Source organism: Temnothorax curvispinosus, unplaced genomic scaffold, assembly GCF_003070985.1.
Source record: "Temnothorax curvispinosus isolate PA1 unplaced genomic scaffold, ASM307098v1 QBEX01006215.1, whole genome shotgun sequence".
In the NCBI taxonomy this organism is placed as follows: Eukaryota; Metazoa; Arthropoda; class Insecta; order Hymenoptera; family Formicidae; genus Temnothorax; species Temnothorax curvispinosus.
The window spans coordinates 23,738-38,250 of NW_020215995.1; the positions used below are offsets into that span (position 1 = coordinate 23,738).

The 14,513-nt window shown below is 42.2% G+C and overlaps 1 protein-coding gene across 1 annotated transcript in view; it reads right to left on the minus strand.

Annotated features, from left to right (window-relative positions):
* Positions 1-751: 751 nt before the first annotated feature.
* LOC112455573 (homeotic protein distal-less-like) overlaps positions 752-14,513 on the minus strand; it is a 69,469-nt gene continuing 55,707 nt past the window's right edge. Inside the window, exons 2-4 of the mRNA XM_025017587.1 lie at positions 4,544-4,712; positions 2,923-3,235; positions 752-1,919 (exon numbers count right to left, since the gene is read on the minus strand). Of these exons, the coding sequence (XP_024873355.1) occupies positions 1,901-1,919; positions 2,923-3,235; positions 4,544-4,712 (501 nt within the window). The 3' untranslated portion in view covers positions 752-1,900. The remainder of the gene's footprint in view (positions 1,920-2,922; positions 3,236-4,543; positions 4,713-14,513) is intronic.

The following is a 14,513-nucleotide window of genomic DNA, read 5'->3' on the forward strand; positions in this document are numbered from 1 at the left end:
ATATTAGTAAATTGTTTATATATATTCATCATTACCGATATAAATTATTAATTAAAATGAAATTGGACTATCAAATTCACTCTGAAAATAAATGTGTGTGAGCATAATAGAAGCAATACTAAGCCAAAAAAACCTCACATTTAATATTTAAAATCTTTACATACAAATATTAATTGGTCAAATTATAAAATATTTCAATGTATTGAACCAAGAGATAAATAAACGAAAAATAAAAAATAAAGAAAAAATACGATAAATTATAAATTTGAGGCTTTTGGTATATAGAAAAAAATCAATTAATACCTAATTGTAAAAATTGATGATAACGTCAATTCAACATCTTTTTTCGTACACTGTTGGAAAATTTGTGTTAAATATAACATAAATCATATGTTCCAAAGAGTCCACTCAAATTTTTGTGTTAATTTAACATAATATGGATGTGTTAAATGGTAACACCGATACTGTGTTAAAATACTTCAACAGAAAGAAAATGTAATTTTGATTGTAATTTGTGGTTAATTATGTGTACAAACTTTTATGTTGAAGTTAAGATTGTAAGATAAAACCAACACTCTTTTTCTGTAAATTTTTATTCCCACTTCTGTTATTGAGTAAATCAACACTCTTTTTCTGTAAATTTTAATACATTTAATAAATACGTTTAAATTGTGTTATTTTAAGATATTTTTTAAATTATTTTAATAATTTTACATTTTAAATTTGTTAACAATAGCAGGCATATGTTAAATCTACACATGTATGTGTTGATTATTTTACACAAAAATTTTAACAAGGACCTTCTTTAACAAAACTACAAAAATTTTCCCACAGTGTAGGAAATTATTGCATCACGTAACTTGTTTATTTGATTAACCGTAGCGATTAAATTCGGCATGCAATTCCACGCTTGACAAACGGCGGACAACAACATTTTCACAATGAAAACAATTACTTGGAGGCAATCTCTGCTTATAATTAACCGTAGTAATCAAATTAGATCCGATGCACGCAATCACGACGGTCGACACGAACAGACATATAGAAAAGCCGGAGAACGTTTTATTTCCTCGGGAAAAAAGATTCCTCGCGACTCTTATTTTTTTGCGACAACGATTACTTGTCAAACACGAAAAGCGTTACAATCGTGACAATCACTCAATCATACGCGAAGCGTTACAAGTACCCTCCAACTCGTAAATCGAACTTCAAGATCATCAATGAAACGACGTCGTCCTTAGAGAATTCGCATCACGAACGGTCACGGGTCGGATTTTCGGCGAATTTAGGTCATAAATCGCTGTTACATCATCATCACCCTTTTTTTTTACAACGTACTTTTTTTACTTCACCGTACGACGATGTCGCTCCTGTCTTCCTCCAACTAACGTCGATTCCAGCTCGAGGAGGAAACGTCTAGCAGCACAACGAAACGGCGCTCACCGAAAACCACGTCACTAATCAGTCAAGAGTCACTCGATGCACGGATCGTTCATGACTTCCGATTCTCCGCGACGCTGTCGACAGTCCATGTTGGCTGGAAACCTTGGGCGTCGGTCCTCTCCGTCAGCTTTGAGCTTTTGAAGCGTCTATATCGTCGCCGACTGGCATTCGTGGTTGCATTTCTCTCATTTCATTAGTATTATTATTAATATTTTGCTAAGGGGCGTGTATCACACACACGACGTCGCACTGTTCGTACTTGCTCTCTCACTTCGACGGACGGCCCGCACGGATACCGGCATGCGGGTTTCATTATACGATTAGAAACAATATTAACATTCAATTTTCCTCGCGAGAGGCGCTACACATATTCACACTTTGGGGCGGAACCGCTGGGATACGTTTGCGGTACCACGAAGGGGTCGCTCACCTGAACTCAGTTCAAGGGACATCTTCGTTAAACCGCTGGCCATACCCTGCAAAAAGGCACAAATGATCGTTCAATTAGAAAATGTTGTGACACGTGACGAGAGAGATTTTGCGAAATTTCAAAAGATTGAGCGCTCTACTTTTCAATATCGGGCTATTTCTTCATCAAACCGGTATCGTACAAAAAATTTAACTCTCTGCCAATGTTTAATTAATTTATTTCAAGTTAAACACATACCAAAGTATGTTGAATTTTTCACAAAATTTGCACATTTATCTGTGCTGCGCATACGTATTTTTCACGCTCGGTCTGTGTGGCACGTATAATCGCGCCGGTCCTCGCGGTTATTATATTATTAAAAGAGATATGCGGTAACTTTGAAGCTTCCGGAATCACAGCGCGATGGATATTACGGCAAGGCGAGTGAGGTAAAAATTTGTCGTGTCATGCTGGTACTCAGTGAATAGGAGAAACGTCCAACGTGTCCCAAGGGGACACGTGACTGGCAGTACCAGTTTGCGTTGAGGCGCGCTGATTGACGCGTCGCACTTTAATTTCAAATTGAAAATGTCTATGATTGAGTATCGAAGTACCATTCAATTATTGCTCGCGCAGAAATCGCCGATATGAGTTATAGCAGCTAGAATGACAAAGCTATTATCAAATGTGGACATTTAAAGAATGCTGTTTCCTCGTTGTACGTGAAACGCGATAGATGTTCCATATCTTAGAACACGATTCATCTCAGACACTATTTTTATTTTCTAAATAGCATCATTATAAAGATAAGATCGAAACATAGATATTACATATAATTTAGATAATCATTTTGAACTTTGTGAGTGAACATTCCTCTATTCTGAGCTGTGTCGCTCTCAGTTTCAATCTCAGATTGCAAATTTAACGCATTTCTCATTTTCAACATACAATGGTACCGTATAAGAATTAAGAACTAGATGCATCAATTTCGCAATAACCTCTACCTGCCGTAGGCAACGTATCAAAGCCCCCATCGATGTCGATCCGATTCGGAGAAGACAGTGACTTACGTGAGTAGTCCGGGGTTGGGGTCCGCCTGGTACCAGGAGTACTGCGGCATGTAACCCGCGTGATGTGGCGGCGGTGGCGGTGGCGGTGGATGATGCCCGGCCGTGTGCGGGTGATGATGGGAGTGGGGCGGCGCGTGCGGATGCGGATGGTGCTTCATCTCACCCGGCCAGGAGGGTGCCGGCGGGCTCTCGTTGTGCTGAGGCGACATCTCGCTTCCGGGGCTCGAGCTCCCGGGGGTGTGACCGCCACCCCCACCGCCCATGCCGCCGAGATAACCCGTCGTCGGGCTGCCCGACACGGAACTTCCGCCCCCTGAAACACAAACGTGAACCGGGAACCGTTTCAGAACCGCTCCGAAATCTCGCGGCCGCTACCGCTGTAGCCGCTGTCGTCGTATTCAGCTATGTCGCGTTCGGCGTTCCTGCACATGCAGCTGCATGCGCCTGAATGGGACCGGCGTCGCAAATTGTATTAATCGCGCGAGGGAAACGTTGTATTGTGCGCTAATGCATCTGGTGGCTGCTACGAGACGAGAAAGAGTTTCCAGAGGGTGGCCGCGCGTTCGATTTCGCAAGCTCTAAGTCGAGTTGGGGGTCTCTGCTCGGAGAAGGGGAGGTTGTATATAGTTCATCCCTGACTGTACGTCACGTTTCCGTGATATTCCGCCATTTAGGAGCGTTCCGATTTTTATCTTTTCCGAAACTTTGTGTTACCTTGATGCTATTCTTAAGCACGGGACCGTTACAGTTTTGTATTCATTAGTGTAAGTAATGAGGTACATTATGAAGAATACACATATTTATATTCACTTATGCTTGTTAATTTTTGCAACATCTAATCCGAAAAGGATTAGCGTAAAAATTAGTTTAATTTGTTAACGTTTTAATCGCGTTTAATACAAATATACTGTAAAAATTAAACTATATCAAAGTTAATCACATATAAAGATAAAATTCATATCGTATATCGAAATCACTACCTGAGACATTAAATAATGTGCATTGGGAAGTGTATACGAACTAAATTTTGTCATGAAAGAGTGGCATTCCTAGCAAGAGAAATCTCTCAAGATGGGGTTAATTACACTGGCTGTGTCTTTCGTGGCGCATTTCCGAATAAATCACTCACTAGGCAGATTCTAGATTACCGTTAGCCGGGGAAAGAGAGCAGCGGTAAGGCAAGCGGTTTCGTCGTTGTCGGCGATACGGGCAGCGGCAAAGGCGCGATAAAAAGTGCAGACCGCGAAAATTGCGTTGGATTATTAGTATTGTAATTACGGAGCGAAGCGGCATTTGCGCGGAGAAATTGCGGCGACGATGCGGTAAAGTGATGGGAGCAGTCCCCCGTCAAGCGCGCAATCATCGCGCACGTTCACGTCAGTGACATTCAATTAACGCTGGTGGACGTTCAGCCAATTAAAAATGCGCGAGTGATCGTATTCACGAAAATAGATCGGTCGATCGTGTGAACGATTCAATCGATCGACGGTAAATCGTTCGAACGTGCACGTTTCTATAATAAGATACCAATTAAATACGCGATGGAAAGATTCTTCTTTTGTGAATATTTTTTCGTTTAATTCAGATAAGTGTATATTTTATATACGCAATCGCGACTTACCTCCTTGCATGAGACTTCCGGGTTGACCGGGTTGAGGGGATGGTCCTCCAGGTAGAGCGGTTCCACCCGCGAGAAGACTGCCGTGTTGGCCACCACCGCCACCTCCGCTCTGCGCCGCCTTCATCATCTTCTTGTACTTACTCCTTCTGTTTTGGAACCAGATTTTCACCTGCAAGAAAAATCGTGACACAGTCGTTAGAGATAGATTTTCATGAACGTGAGTTCAAAGAGTAAGAAATATTTTTGCACATCCTATGCTTTTGTCTGACAAAAGTGTTTTGTCAGACTTGACATTTCGAAATTCCACCGATAACAAATACAAATAAGCCGTTGTCCTTCATTTTATCATAATAGTGAAGGTATTATACCTTCTGTACAACTTTCTGAAGATGTTCGATAAGCGAGAAAGATAAGATAAAAAGAAGAACTTTGCGAGGATAAGAAGGTATTGCGACAGAACAGTAATATATATGTTTATTATATATCATACTAAATATTTATTAAATGATTATTAACATTAACATTTACATCATATTTACGTTTCCGCGAGTATAACTTGTCACATTATTTTTTTTTAAAACGTCGTCGTTTGTGCATTTATATAATGATAACTAATATTTCTTGAGTCGGGATTAGAAGATTTGAATATTCATACAAGGTATAAATCTCGTATAAATCACAACATACTTAGTAAAATAAATCATCTCACTCATAACGTAGTCGCAACAAATTGTAATATTTATAAACATCGACACCAGTTATGTTAAATATACAGTCTCATCGTTGATATCATGAAAGCTAATAAGTATTAATGATATTTGTCATTAATGTATCTATTCTTACAATGTTTCCTTGAACCGTTAATCCATAAAATGATGAGAAAAATAGAACCGCGAGCGATCTCGTTGAGATGCATCGCCTGATTATCGACACGCGATTGGAAAATATAATTTCGCAACCGCGATGCGCAAAAGCATTGCCCGAGCATCTAATCCGATGCTTCGCATCATCGCTCCGTACTGCCGGGTTAGAACGCCGCGGCGAAGATGAAGGAAAAAGAAAAGAAAAAGAACACACTCGCCGTTTCGTAATCATCGTTTCTTTTGCCTCCTCGCTGCGATGCATAGAACCGCAGCGGCAAAGCAGCTTCGTCGTCCTGCGGCGCGTATACCGGTGCGCACGCGCGACCGCTAGGATTGCACATGCGGTATTTTTTTTGTCTCAGCATCCGCACACATGCACCGCATGCACGTGACGTGCTGGCAATCTTACGTAACCCCGCGCGCCGCGCGGAGCTAAGCGCGTGTACGTGTACAGGAATACGCGACTTACGCGAGATGTGTACGACAGCCCGAGCCGAAGCCATATGTTTAGACGTGTCGTCGCGAATTAGTCCGCGAAAGAAATCCTATCGTCGAAAAAATTTCTTTTTACTTCGTTCTCCCCTGCGCGACGCCTCTTCTTTTATTCTATTGTGAGAAAAAATCTGTTTTATTTAATAAAAATAATTCTGCATCTGATTTTATTCAATTATTCTGGTTTCTTTTCGCATATTATTCGCGTCAATAGATCATTCGATCTCTCAAAAATAAAATTTCTCATATCATATCTTATACAAGGTCGATTGTTACTTTTCGCACGCGTATTCTCTGTTCATGATTCCGTTATTCCATCATACGTTTTAGAAATATTCGGCTACGCCGAATGACTCGGATGAAATCAGATACACGCGTTTTTTATTAACAGTACACCACGCCTAATGACTTTTTAACGAGCCTATAATATATCCGCTGTAAACCATCCGGGCTTACCCGGTATCAAACTCGATATTCCACCGCCACGTCGCGCGTCGATCAAACGCTGCGAGATGAATAATACAGTGAATACGCGCCTCTATTCACCAGGCAGAGAAGAATATTTTTTCACAATTAAAGATTACTCTCCTTTCATGGTAATCTTAGTCCCGTCGAACAATGCATTCGCATGCGGTAGAAATGTAAATTATGAAATAAATTATACACCGCTATGTATGTACATATACATATATGGCTATCTATTAATTATCAAACGAACAATGAAAAAATTCTTTATCGCGGAAATCTGCATAAGCAAAAAAAAAACAATTAAAAGTTTCTATTTTTTTAATCATCTACTTGACTAGCACAACATTTATTTAATCAATCTTTAGAATGCAGTGACCGTATCGTTGATAAAATAAATGTTCTTGATAAAACGTAATAAACTAATGAAACAGTACGTAAACACGGCAATTGGGTGAACCTGTTCTTTACTTTGAACGAACTCGTTTCTATATAATGTTGCTACTATTTCGCGATACATTTCAACCGCCTGACTCTCTATCTTCTATAGTATCTCCTCTCGGCTAGTTGAACCGACTTATACTACGTTTACGCGAGCGTTACTTCCGTAGTAACTTACGATAATCCATTCGTTTACGCGGAGTAAATTATCGGAGTAAGTTACTAGAAAATCCCGTTTACGCGAAGGAATTATCATAAGTTACTACAGAAGTAACGCTCGCGTAAACGTAGTATTAGTTAACTAAAGTAACCGTCTAACTTTTGATTGACGTTCAAGGTGTAAAAAAGTTGATGACATGAACGTATGTGCATGCTGTTTCATAGACTATTGCGCAGTATAAAAGGAATCACACGATTGACGTGGTGAATGATGTGAGTCTCGATTAAACAATCGCTTTATGGTTATTAGACAAGAGTGTCAAATGAGATAAAAAAAAAAGCGAAGAACTTAATTAGAACATTTCGATAACTTATTGCACAATGAAATTATATATCAGGCAAATAAAAGACTGTGAAATATGGAAAGACGTATGGATTGCAAGTATTCTAAACAAAAGATAAAAGAAATTTGAAACAAATAATTAATGGCAAAAATAATATGTAAGTTAACTGTGGCTGCATTCCGATATTCACTGTCAGTACTGCAAATCTATATTTTACGTCACGTATACTATAGATTTTCAGTACTGAAAGTTGCTGACAGTGAATATCGGAATGCAGCCTATGACGTAGAAATCTTACTTTTCGCGCATCTTTTCCTAAAATGCAGAATGGCAATTTATAGAAATAGAAATAGAAAATAGAAATAAAATATAGTTCCTGTTTTGCGAAACACGCATCGTCACACTCCGCCGTGGCCTCTTCATTAAAGACAGAGACGCATGCATATATACTACAGGATATACAGAGTGTCTCATATATATATAATCCTTTTCTACTTAATTTCAATGACAGATTCTTTGATTAATTTGGGGTACTAATATTCTCTCGAATAAAATACTCAAGCATATCTTGATAATAAAAGAACTACCTGAAGATGATTAATGCGGACCATATTGCGTCTGATATTTGTCAATATTTAAAGAAAAATCGGTTTCAGATTCTTCCAAGCACCTGTTATCGGAAGATATCCCGAAACACCCTACGCATACGCGTTATTTATCGCGAAAAATATGCGGCCAACGTCAGCAGCCCCTGGTCGGCAAGCGTGCGCCCAGCGTGCCGGCGCAAATAAATCTCTTTCTAATTGCTCGCTGAAAAACCCGGTTGCGCCGAGTAGAGATGGCGCCCGACAAAGGCCAGCAGCGCTAAAACCCGGTTCCGACGTGCTTTATTTCGCTCAACTGGCCGGTCGGCCTGGCCAGCCGGAAAGAGCGGATCGCGCTCGCCGGGCGCGGCGCGGCGGTTTGTTTATTGATATTTACAGCCGACGTTGACAGGGTACGACGCGCATCGACGGTAAGGGATGTGCCTTCGTTCGCGAGGATAATGTTAGCTGGGTTTGCGTTTTTTCGAGCCGTCAGCGGCTTCTCTCTCGCGGGAACGGCATGCGGGATATATTTACGCGTGTCGGCGCGCTCGGCGCAAAGCTTTAATTAATATCTTTTTTCCAGGTGTCGTCAGGGCACGTTAGACACTCGTACGAATGGTTCTTGCCTGGCTCCTTATTTGGAGACCGTGGATAACGATATTTTATTTGCGATAAAGATAGGATATATGTATTCGTTTCTTTCATTAATTATTCGATAAATGTATTTCGAGAATATTGTAAAAAATCTCTATATTTTAATCTTTTTTTCAAACAGATATTTAATTTTTATATAATATGTATTTGCTGCTATATATCAATATATGATTCATAGCTGTCTTACACGATTATTCCAATTCAGTTGATAGAGAAAGTTTTGAAACGCGTGTGAAAATGTTAAGTTTTATGGTGCGAAATGTGGTTCGAGATAATAATGATTGTTCCCTTGCGGTGGATACGACGACAAGCTCGGTCGTCAGTGATTTATTACTCCCTGTACTACTCATTACTCCGTTACTAACATTCTTTCCATTAAACCTTTCCCACAATTTGCGTACCGCTTGAAAGAGAAAAATGTTCTCTATGAGAAACCTAAGATCATATATGTATATTGACAAGATTTTATTCTAAATACATTTCTAGAGAAACTAAATTTTTAGTATTAATTAATTAATATTAAAGATTTCTTCGTCACACATGTTTAAAATATTTTGGTGTATTACCATATATATTAATATGTTAGTTTAAACATTCTCATAAATAATTTATTAATGAATTGTAAATTAATTTTTACTTAATTTATAAACTTTGTTTCATGAAAAATTTCGAAATTCCATGCAGGCCACATATGAAGAAACCACACCGGGTGTTAAGAATAACTGGAGAAATAAATCAAATTACACTCCACGAGTGAATCATAGAGCCGCGTCGACTGGCCGCGAGGCTAGCAATCAAAATCGTTTTATACTCCAGCAGCGTTACAACAAGCGACGCAGGTATGAGGCGTCGAGCGGAATCTTCGCGCGGGCTTCGCGTCGCGCGAGAGTTAAAGGAAGAATACCGAACGAGCGAGCCGAGGGATACAAATGCAACCCTGATGCCGACGGGCACCGGCAGGCACGGTGGCAAGCTGTCGTTATCTCTCGGTTGGACTTAGACGCGCGTGTTACGTGGTTTCTCTGCGCGTCGAATGGCCGTCGGGCGGCCGCGCGCGAGCGAGCGAGCGAGCGAGCGAGCAAAAATTGCGCCGGAGCAGCCGGTGGTCGCCTTGCCTCGCCTCGTCTCGTCTCGTCTCGTCTCGTCTCGCCTTCGTGAGGGCAAAAAGAGGAAGCGAGGACGCCGTTGCTGCCGGACCGATGATGTTGCCGCGGCCAGGCCAGCGACGGGCTTCCGACGTCGCCGCGGGCGAGGAACTCGGTAACAGTCCGACGCTGTCGATATCGCTGATGCATACTCAATGAGCGACGGATCGTCGCCGGGAGGACGGAAGAGGATGCCAGCGGGCAGGGAACGAAGGGGGGGGGGGACTGAGCTCTGCGATCGAGGGGACAGGTAAGATTTTAGACGAAAAAGTGCAGCGCGAATCGAAGGCGATGCTGTTTAATATGTATGAGTAGCATCTAGGAGTAATATTATCTCTGTATAAATGGAAACGCTCCCACCGCGATTCGATCCGCGTCGGGGCTGCATCCTTGGATCGCGATGCAGCTCGATGATTTCAAGTCCCTACGCCTAATACGAGGGGGGGACTGCGGAAGGATGAGTCGTTAGAAGTTGAGCTCCTTTCTTTTTGGAAGGCTGATGGAAATACTGCGGATGTGATGTCAGGTTTCAGATCGTAGCTAATAAATGTTTCGGACATTCGTCAATAAAGCTAACAATAATGTATTCGAAAAATACATGAAGCAAATAAAATTTTATCCAAAAAAATGTTTCAGTTGTATATCTGTCTTTTTATTGTTTCTTGCATAGTATTGGCGATTGTTCGGTGTTTCGAATCGATATAGAGTTTGCTCTGTCAATATTGATTTAGATGACACGTGGCGGCAAGTGCTACATATTAAATTACTCGTCATATGTGTAGTACGATTAGCATTTACGTGAAATATAGTTCTGGTCGTTTTGGACTCGGTAATGCGCATCCATAGCGATAAATTCGAGGAATCGTGCGTCTGCCGTGTCACCGTACATCAATACATTTTGCAGAAATCCCGTGACACATGTATGCACAGTATTCTTACTCCTAATAAAATCGAATAGATCAATCTGCAAACGTTTTGCTAATTCTATTATAACACGTTAAAATGTAATTTGGCAAATTGTGTCAACATATACCACCCAACGGGCAATTATATTGTGCGTGATATATGTTCTCCATTGCTGACCTCATCGTAACTCATTCTTCATCTGATCGAAACGGAGACTGGACAATTAAATGCAATTACAGCGATGGTGATGACGGAACGACTAATGGATACAATATGAACTCAGTAAATAGTTCACAATCAACATTTGGAATATAACCCTCGTAATTTGCTAGATACAATAATAATTATCAACTGTAAACACTTTTTATAAATACTCCGATAACTGTAACGTTCAATTTGTTATGTGGATAGATGACATTTTTGTTAGCGGCACTATCCTAGAAATTTTTGTCGCACTGGAAACCGATGAAATTAGCATGAAAAGCAATCGAATTAGATCGTGCGCTCTCACGTTGGGATCCACGCGAAATTGAAAGTTATATTGCAGCGTTGTGTCGCACACGTTGGTTCGAGTTATTCCTGGCGGCGGGTCGATCCCCCTTGATACAGTGAGACCCCCGTCGGCACGTTCTGAATGATCCAATCTGTCCGCACAATAAATAATCACGCGTATCGGTACGGCCTACCTGCGGCCGAAAGCCGTAACAAACTAATCCGTCATCGGTGCTCGACCGCCGGTGCACTTCGCCTGAGGATTTTCAGCGAGCGGCAATCACGCGGGGGCACGGTGAAGAGTGCACGGTGAGGTCACCCTCGTTCATGCCCTTTATGCGATCTAACTAAGTAGATCAACGAGCGTACATCTGATAGCGCCGAATTAGCAGCGCACTTGTTTGCTCGGAAAAGATGGAGCGAAATGAGAAAGAGATAACTCTCACGTGTATCATATCAAAAGAGAAAATTTCGATCCAACCTTGGTCCCACGTGTCTGTTTGGCCCGGCTAAAAATAGTAAAAATTGATACTGAACGATATGAAATAGAGTAATTACTTTTTTATTTTTGATATTTGTAAAATATGTATGTAACTTCTCTTAATTGTTATATATATATAAACGCGTTCCGTCACGTCTCGCTAATATGTCCGAAATCACACTTGAACGCAGCTGGATAACATATGTCGCGTATATTTCGAGGAGGAGGACGGTCGGTCGCCCAGTCGGGCACACGGCGGATATCATAAGCGTTTACATTTCCAGCTATCGGCTGGGCGAGGAGGATACAGGGGAGTAGGAGGTCAGGGAGAATAATAACAGCCGTGTAAATGCGTCACTAGGGCTCCGTTCGTTCGCATAATGCTATAATGCCTTTTTTTTTTTTCATTTCGCTCGCCCGCTCACTCCTACAATGCAACGTCGGCCCCCTCCGCCCTCGCGCTCCTCTCGTCCACGCGCCGCCGGGGCCCCTCGCTGCTTCGGCGGTTCCCACTTCCTGCCTGGCATCGGTGATGCGCAGTGCCACCTTAACAACGAAATTCCCCAACGAACGGTGCGGCGCAGCGGTCCTCCTCGCTTTTGTTTCGTTCACGGTTGTTTCTTTTCTATGTATGACCGCGAACGTAGCGGGAAAGTTCGCGTCGGAATCCCGACGATGATATAAAAGGAATTATAGATGTTATCAAGCGGCGTGATTCGCGTGTTTCATGGAGTCCCGCGTTCAGATTTCAGCTAAGCTCTTCCAACTTCTTGCATGGCCGGATTACATCCTCATAATCCGAAGGACGATCTTGATCTCCTATCATCCCTCATGCCACGCTCGCGCGCGATGTGCTCAAAGGCACATTAATTAAGTAGCAAGTTACTAGTTAATATCTTTCAACGAAACATAATGAAAAAAGGCAAGCCAAGCGAGCTCGTTCCTACCTGGACTTGTCTCTACCGGTTTACTTATCGCGCCAACACGCGAGAAGTCTTGCTATTTTTCTAGCGTGATAATGGGACCTCGGACGACGGCCGGCGCGATGGGTCGCGTATACAATGTTGCGCGCAATCGCCTCTCGTCGTCGTTTTGTCGGCCGTTCGCGACAACACAAAGCCGCGCGTGCTAGCTTTGTCCGGTGAAATCTTAATCGGAAGCGCGATTATCGCGATATCGTTATTATACGCTTCGCGCGCTTCGCGTCCGCTCCGCGCGTCCGCTCCGCGCGTTCGCGCCGCGCCGCGCCGCGCCGGCACGAGGTCGCCGCGCGAGAAGAGACGAAAAGTGGTTGAAATCAAACGCAATTCCGTAGTGGGCTCACGTGCCGCGAACAACGGTGACACCGTGACGAGCGGAATACCGCGTCGCGCGGAGCGGTACAACACCGTCACCGTTCCTTTTGTACCGTCGCCATTTGTTATTTTGTACATATTCATAACGGCGTTACATCACACCGCACCGGCGCGTACCGATGCATTCTCTCGCTCCCGTTGCCTTTTTTTTCTCTTCTGCCCGGTATTTTTCTCCGCTTTCCGTTTCCATGCCCACGGATACCAATCAGTGGTTGTCATCCATCAACGTCCGCCGTTGATGCGTTTCGCGCAGATTTATTGGGTCTTAAGGAATGACCACGCAGAAACAGTCTTGGTCACGTCACAATTAAAATGCGATTAATGCGTCGTGAGCGTATCGAGTCACTTGATTTTTGCCGTGGTAAATGTTTTTAAAAAGGTTCATTACTAATTGTTCAGTTCTTGTGTAGAAAAACATGTCGTTACAAGTACCTAACTGCATTCACTGAAAAAAATAAAACCTGATTGAATCTCAATTCTCCCTCAGACTGCGCTCAAACACAAGTCCAATTACTGTACTTTATAATTTTCCTCTTATCCAGAAACATTACTCCATCAGATATGCGGGAGATATCATTATTTTTCAAAGGCAGTTAATTTTATTTCTGAAAGCCTGTATTACGCGAAAGCGTAAGCAATCCAATTAATTTCCCATACTTATTAACATTCTTTCAGGAGAAGCCTGATTTTCCTAACATCCTGTGTGAAGCCCCAATAAATTTTCATTATTAGTCGCATTCTTAATCAAACCGTATTTCCTTTAACCAAACAAAAGCTCTTTTATATCGCGCGCTGAATAATATAAATCCCGATAAAGTCTCACTTATCTCCTTAGATTTCAGCGTAAGTTTGCGCGCGGCATTTACGCAGGATCAGCCGCAGCAACCTGTGGTCCTGCGTTACGTGAGAAATCTTCGGGCACCGTTATTGTATATCGCGCCGGCTGTCGTTCGCAAGACACAAAGACCCTATTCATCCGCGTGCAATTGCATGTGTAGGAACCAATCCTGACTTCCACCATGCTGCGCATCGCTTCGCGTCGCTATATCCTCTCCATCGACGAGGAATACCCTTCCCTCCCCTATGGTCGCTCAACCTCGTTACCGTGTTACATCGCGGCGGAAAAGAATTCGCAGTAAGCCAAAAGCAATATATACGCGTCTCTCTGTAAAATCGCAGAATCCTCCGATCAAACGCCGCGAATGGGCATTAACGGCGTGAAAACGCATACGGGGTTAGTATCCGCCCGCCGCGTCGCGTAACTGTTTGGCCGATTGTACAATCGCGATTTATTTTGAATGCAATTATTATTCATTCAACGGTGGTTACGTTGATAGCAATTACCAATCTTTCTATTACGAGATTAATAGGGCGATAGTATTTTTACGACACGAGTTATTAGCTTTATGGGGTTATTAATATTAATTAGCGCCCGTTTATTCCTTACGCTAATTGAGACGCAGTGATTTACAGACGGTTTCTCAACTGAGGATGAAATTACGCTCGCTGGTCAAGACCGAGGAAAATTTTAGGTCTTAATTTATGAAAAGTACACATTTAATGTAATTAAAAACTTGGTAAAAAAT